This window comes from Eurypyga helias, unplaced genomic scaffold (assembly GCF_000690775.1).
Source record: "Eurypyga helias isolate BGI_N326 unplaced genomic scaffold, ASM69077v1 scaffold18249, whole genome shotgun sequence".
In the NCBI taxonomy this organism is placed as follows: Eukaryota; Metazoa; Chordata; class Aves; order Eurypygiformes; family Eurypygidae; genus Eurypyga; species Eurypyga helias.
This window is the reverse complement of record NW_010272989.1, coordinates 1-21,577: the sequence shown is the minus strand read 5'-3', so window position 1 is coordinate 21,577 and position 21,577 is coordinate 1. Positions and strand designations below refer to the sequence as shown.

The window sequence follows — 21,577 nt, the reverse complement described above, 5'->3', positions numbered from 1 at the left end:
AATCATAATTAAAAAAATAAAAAGTTGTATTCGTTTCATTCAGCACTACATCCTGAGGCAGGCAAGAAGCAGGTGCGATGTGCGCATTTTTCGAGCCACATTTGAAAACGCAGAGCAACTTATAAGTGTGCTAACAGAAGACAGTCACATAAGCTTTGTATAGAACTATGATCTTCAGTTTCCAACCTTTTGGGGTTTTTTTGGAAACAGGATCTTGAATTTTCAAATATACATTACCTACATATATCAAAAGTTTCACAGTATATGTCCTTTGAGTGTCATGAAAACACAAAAAAATCCCAGATTCTTCCATTTTTAAATTTATTTTCTTAAATGTAACAAACATATTGGTTCTTTACATATATCTCATTAGATTTCCTTTTCGCAACTTTTTAATTATTAAAATTAAAAAATTGTTACATTGAAAAGCTGCAAAATTTTCTATTACTTAGTAATGAGTTAATTATTTTCTGCCATGAGTATTCAGCATTCTGCCAGATAGAATGCACTAGCTTAAAAAAAATTCAACTTAATTAAATATAATAAAAATCTGCCCATCATCTGCAACTTAGCAAAAAGTCTGTTTTATACCAGCTAGCATTAAATCTATATTTGCCTTGAATTTTACACAAAAAACAGATAGCTATCTACAGCTAAACTTTCCTGTTTGCCTCTTACAACCCCAGAAACACTATGAAGAGGACACAGCCTCAAAAATTCTGTAGCCATTTTATTTAAAGCAGTGTTCTGAAAGTCTTAATAGCAAGACTGTTGTTGTATGAACTGTATTTGAAAAACATCACTAAAAAAATTACAATTAGCTTTCAAGCCTCTGAGCCATTGCAACTTTCATTTATTTTAAGGCATGTTCAATGTCATCATTTCTGGCTTCCTGCAGAACCATGCCAATGGTTTCCATGTAGTTTTCTTTCATCGAGTACAATAAATCTGCATAAGAGCAGCTTATGCTTGAACAAGAACATCTGCACCTCAGATGCATGAAACAAGATTCAGTACACCCTGTCTCTGAAAGAGAGTGTTACATGCCATTTGGTACACAAGACATGACTACTTCAAAGTGAGTTGCTCAGGAAAAAAAAACTTGATGGTGTGTACTCAAGGTTTTCTGCTTAGTAAATGCTAAGGGAAGGTGTTAAAAACCAATACTGAAAATTCTCAAATAAAGGAGAATAATTGAATCATTATCCCACTGAAGTCAGCTGAAATTTTGTACAGTGTGATGGACTGTGTAATAGTCTGAGCAGCTGTCATTAGCACCTTTGAAAGTCATCAGGAAAAATAAAAGTATTTTCAAATACAATCCAATTAACATGAGCTTTTCTTATCATGTGAGCATTCAAAATGCTACAATAAATAAAATGGAAACACATTTTTCTCTGAAAGCTGATTGCTCTGTAAGCACCTTATAGGTTTACAAGTACTTGTTCTATTACTCAATATGTTTCTCAGATCAAGACTCCTGGTTGTCCTAATTATTAATGTCTCTACCCCATAAAAATTGTACTGTCCTAAACTTCAGTTAAAAAATACTAGTGCATTTGAGCATCTATTGACAAATATGTTAATATGCTACCATAACTAGCTTCTCAAATCTTTCTTCTGCCACACACACGCAAAAAAAAAAAAGGGACTTTGTGACAATTAAAACAGTGTAGTAAAAAATATGATAGTTTTAAGTGCATTATTTTAAAATGTCATTTAGCTTAAGTTAGCCAACAAAAAAAAATTTCAGTTATAATAAAACCACATTTATTGGAGCCGATCGTACCAATGTCTGGTCAAAAACTGTATACTTTCCCAATCCATCCCATGATGTTTTCCTGGTCCCCCGCTGCCGCAGACAGTTCAGCTGGTGTTGCTCACCAAGGCCAATGTCAAAGAGAATTTGGTAATGTTTTGTGCTTATTTACTTTTAAAAACAGTGTCGTGTTCCTATGTTTGGGAAAAGGTTTCAGCTTAACTGAGCAAGAGTACACCTAGAAGAGTGTGAAGGCAAGAGCAGTGATTGGGACCAAAATGTAAAAAATACCCTTGCTATACAGAACTACCTTTTTCAGCAACCAAAATTATTAACTGTCGAACACTGGGGAAAAAACAAACCCCAAACAGAAATGAACACCGAGTTTTTACCAAATTGGTTACATACTGTTCAAGTGAATAGACAAAAGAAAAAGGAAAGGAAAAAAAAACCCACAGCACCACACTGGAGACAGCTGCACCCTCACTATGAGGTACCTGGAGGTTTGTATGAGGAGTCACACAGTGTCCCTAAGCTAAGCTATTTCACCCTAGTGTTCAGTGGGTAATTTCACCTCTCTGTAACTATTTCTACTCCTCAAGTTCAATGCAAAAGAGAACCACTCACTAACTTCTTTTACTTAGGATAGGTTTAAGGATATGAAGACTGTAACACACACATTTCTCTCAAGTGTCACGAAAGAACCATTGCTCAGTCAAGCCATTACCTCTTCCTCAACATGACCATTTTTCTTTAAAATTCCGAAGGGGAAATTTTCTATATTTAGATCAGTAATAATAAAGAAAAACATGTACCTTTCTGTTGGGATAACCACTTTGACTATGGCTTGCGACAGAGTCTGTATATGAAGTCACATCAGATAATAAACATAGAATATGTGAGTATTGTTAACAAGTAACAAGCAAAAATATACATATGCAATGAAAATACTACACATCTATCACAAGTTTTGCAGGCAATCACTGCTGTGAAGTTATAATTAAGCAATTACACAAAATGCAAATGGTTGTGTCCGTGAACCATAAAGGTTCACTAATTGCAAAATATCAGAACATTCCTGTCAGAATGTACATTGATGCACTGAATAGGTACTAAGCTGAATATAATTAAGGAGTTCTTAAATTTATGAAGAGATTCTAAACTATTTGACTTGGATCATGCTGGTATTACTTTATGCCCAAGTCTTACAAAAAACAGCCCTAACATTTAAGTGTCATTCAAAGAATCAACAAATTCTTACAAATGTAAATCAAGATGGCTTGTGATTACAAGATACTTACCCTTTTTATCAGCTAACATTCCCAAAAAAAAAGTTTGAAAACTGACTCCATAAATAGCTTAAAATACTTACTCAATGTCCAGATTAATTACCTTCTACACAAAATACATCAAGTCCTCTAGTGTAAAAATAATGCTACCCAAATTAGTAGTATTTTCTCTAAAGGAAACAATTTAGATACTGCAATTTGGCAGCCAACAAAAGGGGGGGACGTAGGAGAAAAAAATCCAGGGAGCCTGGAGGGGGAAAATGATAGCCAGATTTAAAGCAGCACTAAAATAAATCAAGGCCAAATAGACTTTGCCCTAACACAGACATGAAACAGAGCTTGAGGAATTAAATAGGTTCCCTTGGGCTAGAGCAGGGAGCCAGTGAGTTTGTACACTAAGGGCCGCCAAAGTCAGCCTCAACAATGCAACTCTATGAAGCCACTGAAATACTGTCACAGATGTAGTATTTAGCAATGAGATATGGCCCAGGGTACTGTTAAGTTACCTTCTCAAAATCTTCCTTGTTTTTTGGTGGTGGTAACATCGGAGCATTAGGATTCTTCAATCTCTCCCTGGGCTGGGCATTAAAAGGCAGTCCTGATGGAGGAGGCGGGAGGGTATGCTCCATCATAGAAGGCGGAATGTATATTGGATGTGGTGGTATAGGTACAGCTTTGCCCCAGCCGAGCTTCATTTCAAATGACATAATCATCTTGCCTGAAAAAATAAAAACAAAAGACCCTCACCATTCTGTTATAAATTGGTTCTGCATCGCTCAAGATTTCTCCATGCAGGTGCAGCATTGAGGTTTGCCTGCCATGGTTTACTTTTTGCTTACACTGGTGATTAGTGTATCGCATCTATCAGACTATATCATATGCATGTGAAAGCCTATTGCACGAAATATTTTACTAATCTTCCCCCAATGTACATTTTCAGGAAAGCGCCATACACAATTACTTCAATTGCCAGGGTGGGGCAGGGAGAGCTGAGAACTTAAAACTTTTGATACTCAGCACATCAGAATAGAGTAATTTTTTAATTTATTATTTCTGCACTTCAATTCTTCAAAATGTTTTGCTCATAACAGGAAATGTCAAACTATGTTATTCATGACTGAATGTCAATTCAGTCAATGTCAATGACCAATTAGAACTCCCACACACTGTAAACCTACTTACTAACAGTCCTAACTAAAGGACCATTTTCAGTAAGCTATGCAAGGGCAACCTTTCATTGCTTATTCTTTTTGTTAAGGATGCTGATTTTTGATTTTCAGGCTCTTCCTGAACAGTAAGGACATAGCTTTCTTCATCACGTAAGATTCCACATCCCCCCTGCCCAGTCCCCAGTCAACAGAAAACAAGAGAGTCCATATGCAAAATTACATGTCTGTTGTAATAGTTACCTCTTCAGTATTAGGAATTTACAGTTATACAAAGAACATATTTATAACCAGTTATTGATCATATTCTGTCTACTAGTTAAATTTATTCACACACAAAAAAGAATATTGTTGTTAAACAACTACAGGTAAGGGATTCCTTCCCAAAATTGTGTGTTTACAGAGGAGAGATTGTCAAACATTACCTCCTGCTCTAAGAATTTCTACATCTACATCTTTACTCACAGCAACAGCCACCAGTATTCCTAGCCCTTGTGTATGCTACAGTTTGGTGACACTCAGCTGCCAGCAGTCAGTGTAAACTAAAATCCCTGCCAGCGTGGTTCTACTGAAGTGACAGTACATCTACCACTAGTCTTATAAAAACAACTTGAATATATGCTTACAGTTACACCTCAACGTTCCTACACAGATAACCACAATTCCAAACAGAGATATCTGTTTACCATTTAAATTCTTTAGTGCTCTTTCCGCATCTCTCCTGTTCATAAAGGCAACAAAGCCACAATTTCTTTCTCTTGCTCTTTCTTCATCAGTTCTTGGCCACATAATTTTAACACTCGCTAATGGTCCAAAGCGTCCAAATTCTTGACATAACATCTCTTCATTCATCTACACAAAAAAAGGTAAAAATTAGCATCTTGCATTTGTATTTCTAAGACACTCACTCGTATTATTGTCCAAATGTCAAAGCTTTTGGTTTTTGATTTTTTTAAAAAACACTTCATTGATACCTTCCCAATGCAGTCTACTGCAAAACCAGCAATTTTCAAAATTGCATTTTAAACTGAGCACACTCAGATTTCTGAGATATGATCCACATTGCACAGATCCTGCAGTTAAAAGTAATTTTAATGGAGCATTTTTGCATCTAGTGACTGATAGTCTGAGGCCGAACTTTTGCAGCATCACTTACTGAGCGTTTGTTCAAATGAACACTGCCTCTACAGTCACCAACTGCCCTAGTATATGGGTTTAAACACATGTATGGTTTAAAATAAAAAGGGGAGGAAACTGCCACTGAAAAAAATTCAGCTAGACCCAAACATATCAACGATGCACTGCACTCCTTGGCTCCAAACTTACTTGAGGATTAATATTTCCAAGGTACAAATTTGTTGTGCTTGGATCTCCAACATCATGTGACCCTGGTGCATAATCATCCAGTACTACAATGATTGAGGAAAAAGGAAAAAAGTCATAATCCTTGTTATGCATTTAAGTGACATTATATTGAATGAGAAAAGAATCTATATTACCACCAGATGATCTGTTTCTTCTTGAAGGAGCATCCACTAAATAAACAGAAAAAAAAATAACTTAGTCTACAAATTCTGTAGCCGAAACAAACATAAAAAATAAAATCTACTTACTTGAACGACGTTGGCCATCTGAATCTGACTGGGGTGGTTCAAAACGACTCAATCTACCTTTTGTTTTATGTCTTTCATCACGCTCCTCTTGTATTCTACAAAACATGTTAGCAACAACTTAATACTATTTTGGGGTTTTTATTCTAAAAATTTTCAATTAACTTGAAAATTAAAAATGTTCATATTTCTAAATTAACAACTGGCTTATTAAGAACTTCAAATTGTCAATATGTTTGAATTTCTGTTTAATCAACTGAAATATATCCATCAGCTGCATGCTTCCTCATTCATACTGCCAAGGTCCTTTTATCTCAAACAGAATTGACTTAGGCTAAGAATCAATTTACAAAACCAGAAATAAGAACTGTGCTCTGAAAAAGTGATCCAAATTCCACATCCAGCTGCCAGAGCTCTACTGGCTGTTCAGATGACTCTTCAAGATGCACACAAGTCCTTAGGGTCTGTTTCTCCTCCTACCTTTTCTAAGCCTTATTCGTGTGGGCTGTCACCTTGTGGGGTGACCAGACACTCCCACATGACCACTTCCAGAACATACAAGACTTCAACTCAGTTTATACCTCCAGTGATAGTACCCATACAAGTAACCTTGGTTCTTTGCAGTTTGGCCTTAAATCCTGGTACAAAGACACTGTGTACCAGGAATCTAAGGCTGTCAATTCAATTCATTTACATCAACTAATGAACAGACAGCAGTGGAGTTCAGACACTACTCAAGAGGCATTTATGGATTTATAATAGAGTACGTATTGTTTTCCAATGCACACAGATCATTTTGGTTTCCATCTCTGACATCAGACCAAATATATGACACTCAGTTACACTCAATACACATGCTGCTCTTTCTCTCATATCACACATTAAAAAGTGAAAGAATCTGCTTTTTGAAGCATTATTCAGCTAGTTTTGAAAGTTATGCACGCTGAAGTACATCTCTAAACTGTAATTACTAGTCTTACTTCTGCATTAACACAAAAGCTCAACCTCATACTACAATTCCTCTGGATATAGTTTTAGAGACGCTGACAAAATTTCTTATTCTTCCCCAGTCTGATACACATTTCATTTTGCTACCAATCTCTTTACTACATCCCCGTAAAGAGAAAAGTCAACCAGCACCAAAAACTTGAACATTCTCATCTATTACAGTATCTACTTGTCTTGCTATGTCTTCACTAACTGTAACAACACATGAAACTATGTTAAAACGCGTTCTCATTTACAGTCTTACACTTGATAACTTATAATGGAATTGCATCCCAAGTTCCATGTGTCAGTAACATACTGACAGCAGCTGTCAAAGAAACAAGCCTAGGTTTCCATTCTTTATCCTGGTAGAGCTGATTGATTCAATCATCAAAGCTTCTACTCACACCTAACTGATCCAAAAATCATCTTGGGGAGCTTTGGAAACGTAGCCAGTCATTCACTTACTGGGATCTCTGAAATACTTTATGCATTTATATGTAATATTTTTGTTGTTGTTGTTAACTGCTCTGGACATTTGTCTATTTAGGAAGGAAGTTCTGAACTGTTTCAAAGGTCACAACCAAACATCTCTGACATGCAAAGAAATCCATTCATTTCAACAGGCAAAGATTTAAGCCAGCATACCAGGCTTTTTTTGGATTTTTTCATATAATTTTAAAGCCTTTTGTCGATGCTAGATTTCAAAATAGAAAGTTTTCAGCAATAGTGGCAAGGACTCCCTATCACCAATCAGCATAAGAAAGAGCAGAAGCACCAAGGAACACTAGAGAACTAATTAGATGGCAACTGATTATCCAGACAAATTACAGACACCTATCACAATCATCTACCAACACAGGTTCATACTATGTTTAATTATCATTGCTATTGTTAATTAAGTCAACTGGAGGGGGGAGACACAGACACAACCAAAAACCTACTTTGGCAAACAGCTCAGCAAGAATGATCCTACATATTGCCTATAAAACCAAGGTGTAAACTTCCATCTTCTTTAATTACAGTAAAAACTAGTCAAACTTACTGCTTTAATTCTTCTTTAAAAAGTTCCAAATTACTCTTCTTCTTTTCCTTCTCTCCTTTCTTCAAAGGCTAAAATTAAAGATATATCAGTCAACATTTCAGCAGATAAAATGAAACAAAACTAAAAGTTATATGCATATAACAAAATCTTAGATAATTTCCATGCATATTTTACCCACAGCTTTCAAACCAACTAAACTACAGGAGGTAAAAAGAAAATACAAACAGACCTGAAAACCTTAAGACTGAGTGCTATCAAACACAAAGCTAGAAAATATAAAACTAAGGCTAGATTAAACTAAATTTTGTTATTTCTCATTATTACAATGCAACGTGTGTTACAACATACAAGTTTACAATATCTGTGATGTATTTTGTTAGTCTGTTCCACTTAAGAACTGAGAAGCTGACTACAACCCTAGCAAACACTCATGCTCTAATTAAATTGACATGTCTGTACATATGTATGTAAATTATTTTACATATATATTCAATTATTTTATCCACAGACAAACATTCTATGTGAAGAGAATTTCTCTCTCACTTCCTTCCATACATAAATACAGGTCTGAAGAAACAGTTACTCTGAATAGTTCAAGATCCTCAGAAAAAAAAAAAAACACTTAAATGACAAAGAACATGGATATTGTAACACGTTTTTTTTTACTGTAATATATGCACCCTAACTCACTCATGTGAATTCTTATCTTCAAGAACATTGCTTTTATACAACCAAACTCAAATGAAAACATTTCCAATAGGCAGACATACAGAATATTTATTGTGTTACACACTACAGCTTTGGAAAAACTGGACTTCCTACTCACCCCAGGCATAGTTGTTTGTTTGTTTTTGGTTTTAGGGAGAGTCTGCCAAATAAATAAAATCATTTTTACCTCATTATCTTCAATCACCATTGGACAGTGCAAGTGAGTAAACTGATTGCATTACTTGATAAGTATTTATGACAAATTTGAAAAGCAGTAATATTCTTACAGTACAAATACTTGCATATGACAGAACAGAGCTTGGCATAATAAAAAAATGCTACAATTCATTTCTGTAACTGTAGAGCTTTACATACAATGAAAATCAAAACCGCCATCCAGTATTACCCCACTGGTCTAAATCTGAGTTTTGTTTCAAACTGAAGGGAAGCTAGGATGGGATTACCCCCAATTATCACATTACATCTCATTTCCCACCCTAACAGGCAGTATGATGTACTACATTACTACACTTAAGCTTGAAAAGTGCAGTACACTCTATTAAAACACTTCTAAAAAATGTCCAAGACATTAATTACACATTACACACAAACACTAATAACAGTAATCATACGTCACTATCACTTGAACACTGTTCATACTAATTCCATTACTTTTTATGAAGAAATCTCAGTTCAAGAATTAAAAAAAAAGTATTAAACCATACAGAAGTCAAAATTAATTAAATAAAAAGGTGTTCAGCTTCAAAAATGTGCAAGTTCTAAAACTTATTTAGTGTAACTCAAAGAGCTGCATTAAAGGGTCTTCTCAAACATCAAAAAAAACTCACCATGAAAAACCTGGATGGATTAACACAAGGTCTTGGTTTGTTTTCTTAAGTTATAAAAAGCTAAAACCAGATGGCAGCAAGAAGTATCGCTTCTGAAATGTCACAAACTCTCAGGACTGGAGATCCTGTTACTTTGCAACAGTCACTAAATCCGTATTCATGACAAGTCTTGTCTAAATTACCAGAAACACAGTACTGCACTTTGATCTGGCTGCTGTTTTTACTTGATATATCGTGCTGGACACAGGGCTACTGAAGCTCTGCATTGTATCATCTTGTTACTTACTACAGAATTAAGCAAGTAAAAATTTCCATCTTCTTTTAGTATGTGATAAAACGACCCTGCGAGTAGGGTAGGCTTTTTCTAAGCACTTCAAAATACTTCCTAAATACAGGGTTAATATTCAAGAAAGAAACTTACAGGCTTTTTGGTTTCTATCATTAAGAGGGATGGAGGCTTCTCATTAGATGGCTGGCTTGGTTGATTTTTTTGATCTGAAAATCGTGATGAAGGCTTATAGATTTTACCCCGTTTTTCATCTGTTTCGTGCTCCTCTGAAATCAAGGGCAAATTAAAACCAAATTATATTAACTAACGCCACACAATACTGTTCATTAGAGAATGCTGTTCTTTACTCTTGTTCAATCAACTCAATGTATTACTTCATTCTTAAGAACTGCTAATACAAATGTTACGTAATTAAACATCTTTTGATATGAAGCTAAAAACCAAATCATAGAATTATAGAATCATAAAATGGTTTGGGTTGGAAGGGACCTTAAAGATCATCTAGTTCCAAGCCCCCTGCCATGGGCAGGGACACCTTCCACTAGACCAGGTTGCTCCAAGCCTCATCCAGCCTGGCCTTGGACCCTCCCAGGGATGGGGCATCCACAGCTTCTCTGGGCAACCTGTTCGAGTGCCTCCCCACCCTCTCCAGGACGAGCTTCTTCCTGATATCCAATCTAAATCTCCCTGTTTTCAATTTAGACCTGTTACCCCTTGTCCTGTCACTACAGGCCCTTTTAAAAAGTCCCCCTCCAAAGATCAGGTATTTTAAAACAAAAGGGTTTTTTTTTGTCTGAAATTTAAAAGACAAACCACACCAACTACCTAGTGAGTCAAAGCACAGACTTTAAACATCAAGTTTCCTTCACCGCGTCTAATGCAACATATTAAGTTCTAAACGTAATTGAAAAACAATCTTAATCTTTACCAAAAAGCCAAATGATTGCCCTCATCCCCCCACCCCCTGCCAAAAAAAGGTTTGTTATACCTTTAGATGCATTAACGATTCCTCCTCTTACAAATGTTTTCACTTTATTACCATCACTTCCTTCAAAGGCAGCAAGGAATTCTTCATAAATTTCTGCAGCAGCCTTCTCATCCTCCTACACAGCAAATGTTGATCTATTTACTATCATCACAGAACAACCTTCACTAGGCAGCTATTCTTAAATTAGCTATGACTTTCCTTTTTATTTTCTAGAGTTCATGCTATGAACTGCACCAAGTCAGTTTCAATTTTAGACAGAAGAATTCACATTTCTGAGAACTGTGGTAAGAAGACAGCACGTAATACATAAAGCAAACTGAGGCCTGTATGCTCAAATATGACAGTTTATTTACTAGAGTTTACATGGCAATTTAACATTCAGGAGATGCCAAATAGAAAAGATCATATGAAAGACCAGCACTATGAGACTAGAGCTTTGTTGACCTGAGCATCAGGGAACAGTACATATCCCATCTTACCCATCACAATCAACCCATGTGACTGAAGGAGACTAACAGGCTCACCTTCATGCTTTTCCCAGAGTTGTTAATTCAGTGACTTAAAGTTGGGTGAGAAACTAAATTTAGCACTACCATGTTTCTTTAAGCTAGTACTCCCTAGAGCCTAGGAGATAACCCACTGAAATATATTAAGAGTTGTGAGTGTAAAATTCAAAGGCCACAATTTTCAAAACTTCCACCTTACCAACTATAAGCTACATATTTCCTAAAATTTGGATGCTCCTGAATATCCTAAAATTCAGTACCAAATTTTGATGTTTCTATTAATTCCAAAAGAAGTCATCAGACAAAAATGTGTTTTACAGAATAACAAGGATGCGTACTGAAACAATTTCAGAGATAGGTACTCTAATTACTCTACCCAATGATACAGAGCAAATGAAGAACAGACAATAACCTAAGGTGATGGCTGTCTTCATTTTGAGCAACACAACAATCAATGCATTGTCATAATTCAGTATTTCAGGAAGCCAGAGAACTTGATTTCTCACACAGGAGAGAGAAGCAAGCTAAAATGCCAAGAACAAGTTGCACATGTAAAATACAATTCACTTTCATTCTTAGAAAGTTACAATTATCAAAATGAAGGAATTTGGCGATAAAGCTGGTTGCAATCTGAAAGCTAACTTATTTCAGCTCTGCATACAAAATAAAACTGTTATTTTATACCATTACCTTCTTTTTTAATTCTTCCTGCTCCTTCTTGCTCAGAGTCCGTTTGGCAGCACTCATTTTACCAATACTGAAAGCTTTAAGTTTGCTTTCCGTTACAGGCTACAAGAAGAGTTAAGAAAACAAACATTAAACTGTTTACAAGGAAAAAAAAAAAACCACAGCTATTCTTGACCTTGTTCTAGATCAGAAACTTTCTACCTCAAGTGACTTAACCTAAACAAAACAGCTTCCTGTACTACTTTCTGAACTTGGCATTATCTAATACAACCAGAAAATTTAAATCTATCTTTTTTAAAAAACAAATCGTCCTTCATTAATAGACCATGCAAACACAGCTGAAATCTGAAGGGTACTTGCTGTAAGACCCTAGAGATCTTACCACTAAGCAACACAGTTTCTAAGCCTTTGGAAATACATGCTTTGCATTACCGTTCCTTTTTCATCACTAGGCACATTTAGCTCCTAGATTCTTTCTATTTTAGGTAATTTAACCTCCATTCCTCCCTTCTTGAAACCATGATAAAGGAAGGACTTCATGTAACAGTCATTTTTTGAGTATGGAATTAGAACTCTTAAGTTTCTATTTAGGTAGTTCACAGACAGTGAAGCATTGAGAGAGGAAAGACAACAGGATGAAGACGATGTTCAAAAGACATGGGCAATAGGAAGGAAAGGAGAGAAAAAGGTAAGAAAATTCTCCAGAAACTCCTAGCTTAACACAGTAAATCATAAAGAATCAGCACAAGAACAAGGAAAGAAGCCCCAGAAGTCCAAAACATTAGCTATTAGCCTTTATCATAAAAATATTTTGGATGTTCTTATACAGTGATGCTTAAAACTACCACTGTTGCAATGACAGGTTTTTTTTTTTAATCATCTCAATTTAATAAAACATCAAGACAAACAAGGTGAAAACTGCTGTATTATTAAAAAATTTCAGATGCCAACTGCAAAAAGAGATTCCTCTAGGAATAATTTCCTTTGTAAAGGGTTTTATTTCTACTATCAAGTTCCTATTCAGAATTTTTTACATATGTAAAAGCACTGTGAAAAACAACTCCTTGAAAAATTTATGATTCTTGTTTAGTACCACAAATACGTCTTAGATCTGTGCCAAGCATATGACCAAAATAGCTCACATTTCTTTAAAAGATGTCCCCTGCTTCATCATTAGAAGGAAAACTACCAGTTACAAATTAACACAGCATTGTCTGTGGAGCTATCTGGTTTATGACACTATGTTTGTCAACATGAGCTGCTGCGACAGGTTTATCAAGAGCTTTTCATGCATCTGTGTGTTTTTAAAGTTAATGAAATCCAGTTTTCCTGTGGTCTGAAAGACAGCTTGTATCTCAGTAGGACAAACAATATACAAGCTTGGCAAAACGTGCGCATATTGCTATGGCACAGCAATGCAGACGAAAGGAACACCACATTCCTACCCAAGGCTTATCCTGTCATCAGGAAATACTCTCTCACAGTAACATTACAGAATATATGCATGTGGCTGACCTGCAGGTATGTTCTAGTGACATAAGGGAAGCAGCTGTAAGACATCAAGAGTTCCGGCACTAAGATTTCCTCAGTTTAGAAAGGGTCTCAGGGGGCAAAAAAAAAAACCCAACAAACACACCAACAAAAAAAACCTACACCAACTCCACACCACACCTTCAAAGTGTTTGGAGCAATATAAAGTTAACAGGATTGAACTAATTTATGCCTGCTATTTACATTCCAGTAGGCAATCATCATTGCTAACTGTATGTAGCTTCACAGAATTCCTGACAACAAAACTAAAAAAACCTTGAAGGCCTTCCTCCTTCAAAACTGGAAAATTATACAGTGAAAAAGGTAAAGCAATTGATGGGAGCAAAGCGAAAACCTCTAGCCGAGTGATCAAATCACTGTATGAAAGCAAAATCCCATGAAACATAACACTGCATTAACTGTAAGAGGGCACAAAGTACTGACGTCCCAGTTCCGTTGAGAACACAAAATATTCAAGAGATTTAAGAGTATTTTCCAAACTGTAGCAAGTAAAAGACCTACTTCTTTATGAAAAATTTCTGCTATCACAACTTGAATACTGCTATCTTACAAGCAACTTAACAGCTGGTAACTGACTTTTTCATATACAAAATCGAATTGGAATCTTGAAGAGAAATCTAAACCACAGGATGAATTGTCCTGTATTAACGCTCTGTTTGGCTCTTGCTGCCCGTTTTCATTTCAGCTCAGAAACAGGTAGGCCTTCAAGGAGCATACCAACCACATGACCAGGCAAAGGTCTCTTCTGTTGGGGGGGGGATGGGAGACAGACACAACTAGGTAATTATTCTTACCTTTTGATTTAAGTATATTTTATTAGAAAGAAAAATAAAGGATGAAGTTAGGGCCACGCTATCTCACTTTTGAGAAGACAACTGTATACAAAATGTCACTTAAATAGTGTAATATATGGTGACTCATGACTGATCACCTCGTGTTTTGAGCTATTCCTTGGTATAAAAGATAAACATATAGAGAGCCCTTGCAGCTTCTTGCCGTTGAACTATCTATTATGAATGCAATACCGTGCAGTAGAGCTTCCCACACTAGTTTTAAGGCGCATTTCTAAACATGAAAACCAACAGTTCATTTACAAACACCTACAGATTAGATACCCAACACACTGGTCTGCCTGCAACTAGTAGATCTCTTTAGAGAACAGGCCTATCTTGAGCTTGTGGGTTTGGCTGGATTTTTTTGTTTAGGTTTTTATTGTTGTTGTTTTTAAATATTTTGGACTTACATGTGTATCAGCAGATACAGTGGTGTGTACTGCATCTGGCGCTCTGACCTGAAGAGAAAATGAAGAGGAGGTGAGGCACAGAAAAAGAAACAAAACAAGCTCTGGTTTTTTTATACAGTTCTTCAAATGTGATTTTCATTTCATCTTCAGCAACTAAATACATAAGAACAAAGCTACATGTAATGTATTTTAATGATATAACTGAACAGAGTCACAGTATGAAAAGTGTCAATACAAGGCAATCAAGGGATTAAAGATAGACTGTGCTTGCTACCACTAAAAGCATCTACATTCCCACAGCTGGATTATATAAACATGTCACTAACACCACTGCCAGGGAAAAAAAAATTTAAGTTGGTTACACAGAATCCGCAGAAGTTGATTAAAGGTTGTTAAAGACTACATAAAGTGCTTGATTATACTTGCCTTACTACAAAATAATTTCCAAAACTTCTCCTAGTATGTTGTGCATGGATGAAAGCTGGCCACCTTAAGAACACTGTCCAATTTGTATGTACTTATTATTATTACTTTAAACCGTAACTCAACTTTAACACATAAACCAGCACATATACAAAGTCTGCATGGACATTTTTAATAAATTAGTTTTTTTAATGAGTTTAAGTAATGGAGTACACTCCAACATAGAGGATTCAACATTTTTTAAAGCTTATGTAATGCCCAGATTCCAGAAAACTTGACTGACATAACATCTACTAATAAGTCATAACTGCCTGATGCATAATTCATAACTAAATTGGAATTTAAGTAAAAATAAAACATTTCCATTAACTGAAATCTGTTCATTAGCTACAGAACATTAGCACTTCTCCTTATTACCAAGATCTTATCATTTCTACCAGAACAGCAGTATACAGTACTCCTCTCCAGTCTTCCAAAATGGACAAGCACCAAATGCTACTGTAGAAGATAATATACTAGAACTTGTTTTCATTTTGCATCGTGCTTTTTCATCAACTAAAGTAGAGACATTTATCTTCAGACAAGTATATTCCTATGTTTTACAGTCAAATTAATTCAGAAAAAAAGGTAGACAGGACTTCAAGAACCAGAACTTAGTCCACAAAGATACAATCCTAATAAGGGCAAAGTAACAGGCTGCTAGGAATATATGTCTGGGTTGTTTGGGTTTTTTGTTTGTTTAAGAAAGAAACACAAACAAAAAAAATTACATCTTACTCTCAAGGAACTCCCAAGCCCACTTACCTGCAACACTATACACTACTCACAAGGCGCACCATTGCAGAGAAGGTAATAAAAAGTTTAGCTCACATGTACCAGCAGCAGTTCATTAAAATACACATGGAAGCAAGTATCACAAGCACTTTTACTAATACCACTTCCTGCTAACGCTTCCTTTCTATTTGGTATTGGGATTTTTTTTGTGATTCACAACTGCCTATGGCACTCAAATCAGTAATCTGCTATCTACAGTTCCACGTACCACAAAAATGTAGCTGAAGTAAACCTATCCTCCCCCAGAGAGCTTATGAATGTATAGCACATCACACAGATAAAAGAAAGACACTGTGCTGTTTTCAGAGCTTGAAAACAGCATTCTTCCTGCTGCCAGCTGCCGCCCTGCAGCAACCAACACATCAGTTACAATTTCACTCTTCAAAAAAAATGTACACCTGCAGTTAAAAAGATAAGTCTCAAAGGTAGACTGATACACTGCAGTCTCCCTTGGTGTATGAGTCCAGACATAACACTTCTTGGGGGAAGACTGTTTGGCAACACCAGAATGAAATGACCATTTCCACATCTGTTTCATTTACAGTACTTTGGGACAGCAACATCTTTCAATAGGAATGGGTGCTGAAGCTGCTTTCAGAGAGGACAACAAACAGGACATCACACACCAATGCTCAGTACAATGACAGTATCCTGTACAGAACAGTATCCTGAGGAAGAACATAAAAAAAAAGCAACAGACACTAAATCTGTTTCTCCAGCAACAGAGCAGATTATGCTGCTCGGAGAGGCTTTCAGTGCAATGCAGCGCGGGAAAGCAGGCCAATGACCGAGAGCCTGGAAGTACGCTGAGCTAGAAGCACAGCGGCACTCCCCAACCCACCAGCAGTGACCCCAGCACTGTGGAGCAGGCCACCCTGAACATTAGCCGAGCAACAGAATTTCCGCTAAGGTGCATTCTGAAAACTTCTTAAAGCAGTTTTAGCTTTATACCACATCAACTAGCAGCTTTGTAGAGCCACATTATTCCCTTCCTCCTTACACAGTTCTTATTTTTAAGGTCTTCTCTTACCATCTATAAATTTAGTTCATATCTCTAGTACTGCTTCTGACCATCCAAGCAACTGTACCCACAAAGTACCAGATGAAATTACTCTTGACGAAAGTACGCATTACTATCTGCCAGTTTCTAAACAGCAGCAATTAAAAAAACTCAATTCTCATAGCATTGCACCATCCATCTGCACCGCCTTAAAAAAGGGGCAATTTTGTTTCCTGAAGAGTTACGCCAGCTGAGCTGACTCAGAGGAATCACTTCGTTTCCAACATTCACACAGAGCAGCATTTCAGAAGATTCTGCCCACCAGTGCTGAAATCTGGAACAGGATTATTTTTGCCTCTTCTCATCATGTTAAGTAGCTCAACTGAACTAGCCATTGAAAGAAACACACCCAAAGCTCTGTCCTGCACCTGATGACACCCGAGATGTGAGGACAGGTCCACGTTCAAAACAGAAAAAAAAATGTAGTCAGCCCATCTTTTAGTCACTGCCAGCATAAACAATCTACAAATGTCCTCTTACTCCCAATTCACTGCCCCTACCTCTCTGCACAAAGCTATTCTCTCCCCCCCAACTATCTTCCATCTAGATTACTTTCTCAACCACTTGCACTGCACAGCTCCTTCAAAGAATTGTGCCAGCATAACTGAAGTAGCAATGCACACTGCTGAAATGGCATTCCAGTAAAATACAGCCCTGTCAAATCAGTCTTGGAGGTCAGGTCGCTCAAAGTTCCATTACTGAGTCGAGCCAAGTTTTCTCAAGCTTCAAAAGAAAACAAACAAACAAAAATCTTAAAAGACCATAAAAATGAAGTTTATGATAAATTCCTGTCAGAAAGCCAAGGCAGGGGGCCCTGCTTTTTATCACATTCTGATACTTAAATTTTCTTCCAGCTTCATGACAACTTTCAAAGAAAACAGAGAAGAGACAACTGCTCTCCCAAATCCTTCTTCCTGTCAGCAGTGCAAATGCTCACAAATCCAGCTCTTCAGTTTCTCCAAATTTAATGATCTCTGGGCAAAACTAGCACAATCATGTTATTTCACAAATATTTAAAACGTTGTATAACATAAGCAAACTTTTTTTAATTAATACTGATGCCATTTAGTAAAAGAACAAAGAGCTACAAAAGCACAAAGGTGTCTGTAAGAGCCAGAAGACCACATGTGGCCTAACAAATGCTAAATGTTATTTTTACAACTGTAACAGCTACAACTTAAGCATAACAAAAGCCCTGCCCTCGCAAAAACTAATAGCCTCAGGATACAGTGTTTACGAGACACTCTGGTGTAAGGCACTTCGTGTTTCAACACCTTCCACTGATTTTTCCCCCCATACTGGGCAGCTGCTCACGCTGAACTAGGTCACTTCTCCTAGTCAAACTGATCATCCCGGAAGGAGGAAGCTGGAGAGCAAACGGAATCACAGCTTAAATTAAGATGTTAAAATCCAACAAAGGCAGGGATGTTTCCAGCCCAACTTGCCTTTTTTATTCTTCTTTTCTCTATCAAACTGTCTAGAAAAACAAATGCTTGCAAGCACCTGCAAATTATTTTGCAGCTCATCTATTTACTCTTTACATTTACTGGAACAGTGCATATTAATGTTATTCATTATTTAAACAGACATCACTTGCAGACACAAAAGTAAATGGAAAAAAGTCTTCTCCAAAGTACCTGCAGGGAATGGTATTACATTATAACCTTACACTCAGATGAATAAAACCTGCCAACACTTAACTTTCTACTGATAAAGAAGAAACAAGGAGGACACCTCCTTTTATGTTTCCACCAACAGAGGAACACATGCCTCCCCGGCTTCTGGTCACAGGTTGAACAACAATACAGGGCGAGTTAAAGATCACGAGTTTCGCCATCCTGCAGAATGTTACATCTAACTGGAATTCACCACATGTAGAGGTTTGACATTGCTGCTCTTCAGGCACTGGAATTCACCAAGGAAAGCTGTCCATTCACAAGCAAGCAGTCATTGTTCTTCAACATTTAATTAACACGTAACTTATTCAAAAGCCTGAGAAATGCATTTAAGATTAAGGAATGTTGTTAAAACATTTTTAAAACGAAAAAGGGAAACCTACAGCTTAGACCAAGTGGATAATCTCTTCTGCCACATGGTACCAAATTTGTACAGTATTATATATAAGAGCAGTGGACACACAATATAGCCACTATTCTAAGGAGATAAAACCAGAAAATGGCAGAGTTGCTGACCAGCTCATGTTTCATCACATCAAGATAGTGACTGAATCAGTATCTGCCATTTCAGAATCGTATCCTAATACTGACCACCTGTGCAGTCTTGGGCAACCTCCATTCATCTTCCTTAATTGTGTCCTTCTTTCCTATTTAGATTTCTAGAAGTCTCAAGCAAATATCTTACTATCCTAATCTCAGAGTGAGAAAGGAATAGATGACTCTTTTGCAACACAATTCTCATCCCAGACTCTGAACTGACTTGGAAGCCAACAGTATCATAAAAGCAGCTGCCACCACAGCAACACAGGTAATGGGTGCTTCCAGACTGGTACCTTCTCCAGTGACAGTTTTCAAATACTGAGTCACACAGATAATTTCTGGCTGAAATAAGCTCGATTTTACACTCTGAAACAAAATAACTGGCTAGACATTCAAAATCAGTACCTGGACGCTGAGGAACAAACCACACGTTCTGAAGGGGAGAAACTGTATCTGAGTGCAAGTGTTAAAGCCTTCAACCACTAGGCCACAGCTCTTCACAGAGCAGAGAAAGTAAGAGTGTCACTGTCTTCCCAGGAGGCAGGCTAGACGCCTATAAAAGGCACATCTTGGTCTCCATAGGATATGTTTCAGGGGCAATTCTGAGGCATATATGTTCTGCAAGTTCAGTTATTCATATAACTTGCAAATATAACACACCAAAAGAAACAGGACTTAAACTTCAATTTCAATATATAAGTAAGTTAATCTTAAATTACTTAAAAATCAAAATGCTTGATAAATAATTACTTTAAGAAATTCAGCAAAATGGTATTTGCTTAGATTGTTAAACCATAAACATTTTCATACAGGCTGAACAAAAAATACACATTTTTAACCTTGCATGATGAAATTAATTAAAAAAAAAAAACCAACATATTACTACTTTCAGTACCACTATGTCATACTTCTTTCTGCAGACATCTGAGAAATACCTCTATGGGTATATGTATTGCAAGCATTCATGAAATAACAACAACAAAAAAAACAACCCACAAACAAACAACAACAAACCACACCACATACATCCTGCCCCTCCAAAGAAAGTTGTGGTTGAAGGAAACATTCTCATGTATTCAGGTACATGCTATCACTATTTTCTTTGACATGCGAAATATTGACAGTACAAAACAAGTAAAATGTAAGTAAGATTTAGAATGTAAAGCATGGGAAAAGGACTACTGGAAACACAGCATATGTCTAGAGTAATGGGAAACTGAGGGATGAGGAGGAACTGCACAAAGATGACAAGGTACACATCTTCATCACACCTCAACACATTAATGCACGTTTGACTCTACATTCCCTAGCAGTCCCACTGACTTCAACAGGATGGATTATTTAGTATGAAGAGTTAAGTGTCTACACATACCTTTGCAGAGCTGAGATCTAGGACAGAAAACAGTTCTTATAAATTAATTATTATTGTGTTTTAAAAAAATAGTATCATCAGTACAGGAACTGTAAGTGACAAAACAAAAAAAAAGTCAACGATATAACTGTGAAAAGAAAGTGATCACATCTGGGTTGGGTTTGTGTACCACATTATTGACTGCAGTAATCAATAATCAAGTTATTACTGTATGTCTAATTATACTTGAAATCCCAAAATGTGTTATTCCCTGGAAGCCATTCTCCATAAATTAAGACCTACTTTACTACTAAGTTTTCTGTCCAGCTCTTGCAGTTCCAAAAAAATTTTTCTTGGCAATATTTGGAATAGATCGTAAAAGGTAAATAAAAATATAACTTTCCTACTCTAATAACACCAACTGGGTAAACATGCAAAGGTACTTGGAAAACACAGTCCAGCTAATTCCGGGGGTGGAGGTGGGTGGGGTATGTGTGGGGGGGGATCCTGTATTAGCTGAATACAAAAATAAGTAAAAATTACTAATCTGTGTAGCACTCGAAATTCCTGAGCCAAAATATGGCTTCTCCTTTAACAGACTTACGCACTCACACCCAAAAAATAATCCCATACCCCCCAAACCTGGAAGATTTATGTACTTCTGGCCTAAAACCTGCAACAAGGCTAAGAGAAAGGGAGTGCCACTAATTGTTCATCATACCCCTAAAACACATTTTACCGTCTACTCTCTCCTGGCGGGAGGGGGATGCTTGGAGAGCAGGCTGTGCTGTTATTACCCCGCTGCCAGCCAGGCGCTGGTCTCAGCACACAGCTCTGGGCAAGTTTGCAAATCCAACAAACAATAATCACAGGAAGTGAGGAGCGAGTACAGCCAAAGGAGCGGGGAACGCGACCGTGATTTTACATAAGTTGTAATTTCACTGCAAATCAAAAGAAGAGATTCGATCTCAAATTATCGCTTCACTTCGCAGTCGCAAATTGGAAACTAACCCCAGG

The 21,577-nt window shown here is 36.8% G+C and overlaps 1 protein-coding gene across 1 annotated transcript in view; it reads right to left on the bottom strand.

Annotated features, from left to right (window-relative positions):
• Positions 1 to 14,724, bottom strand: part of U2SURP (U2 snRNP-associated SURP domain containing) — a gene marked incomplete at its 5' end in the record, with an annotated part of 38,972 nt that extends 24,248 nt beyond the window's left edge. The window contains 11 exons of the mRNA XM_010159326.1: positions 2,575 to 2,618; positions 3,555 to 3,766; positions 4,901 to 5,066; positions 5,541 to 5,623; positions 5,714 to 5,749; positions 5,828 to 5,922; positions 7,857 to 7,924; positions 9,834 to 9,967; positions 10,690 to 10,804; positions 11,886 to 11,984; positions 14,677 to 14,724. Coding sequence (XP_010157628.1) covers positions 2,575 to 2,618; positions 3,555 to 3,766; positions 4,901 to 5,066; positions 5,541 to 5,623; positions 5,714 to 5,749; positions 5,828 to 5,922; positions 7,857 to 7,924; positions 9,834 to 9,967; positions 10,690 to 10,804; positions 11,886 to 11,984; positions 14,677 to 14,724 — 1,100 coding nt within the window. The remainder of the gene's footprint in view (positions 1 to 2,574; positions 2,619 to 3,554; positions 3,767 to 4,900; positions 5,067 to 5,540; positions 5,624 to 5,713; positions 5,750 to 5,827; positions 5,923 to 7,856; positions 7,925 to 9,833; positions 9,968 to 10,689; positions 10,805 to 11,885; positions 11,985 to 14,676) is intronic.
• Between the last annotated feature and the right edge of the window lie 6,853 nt (positions 14,725 to 21,577).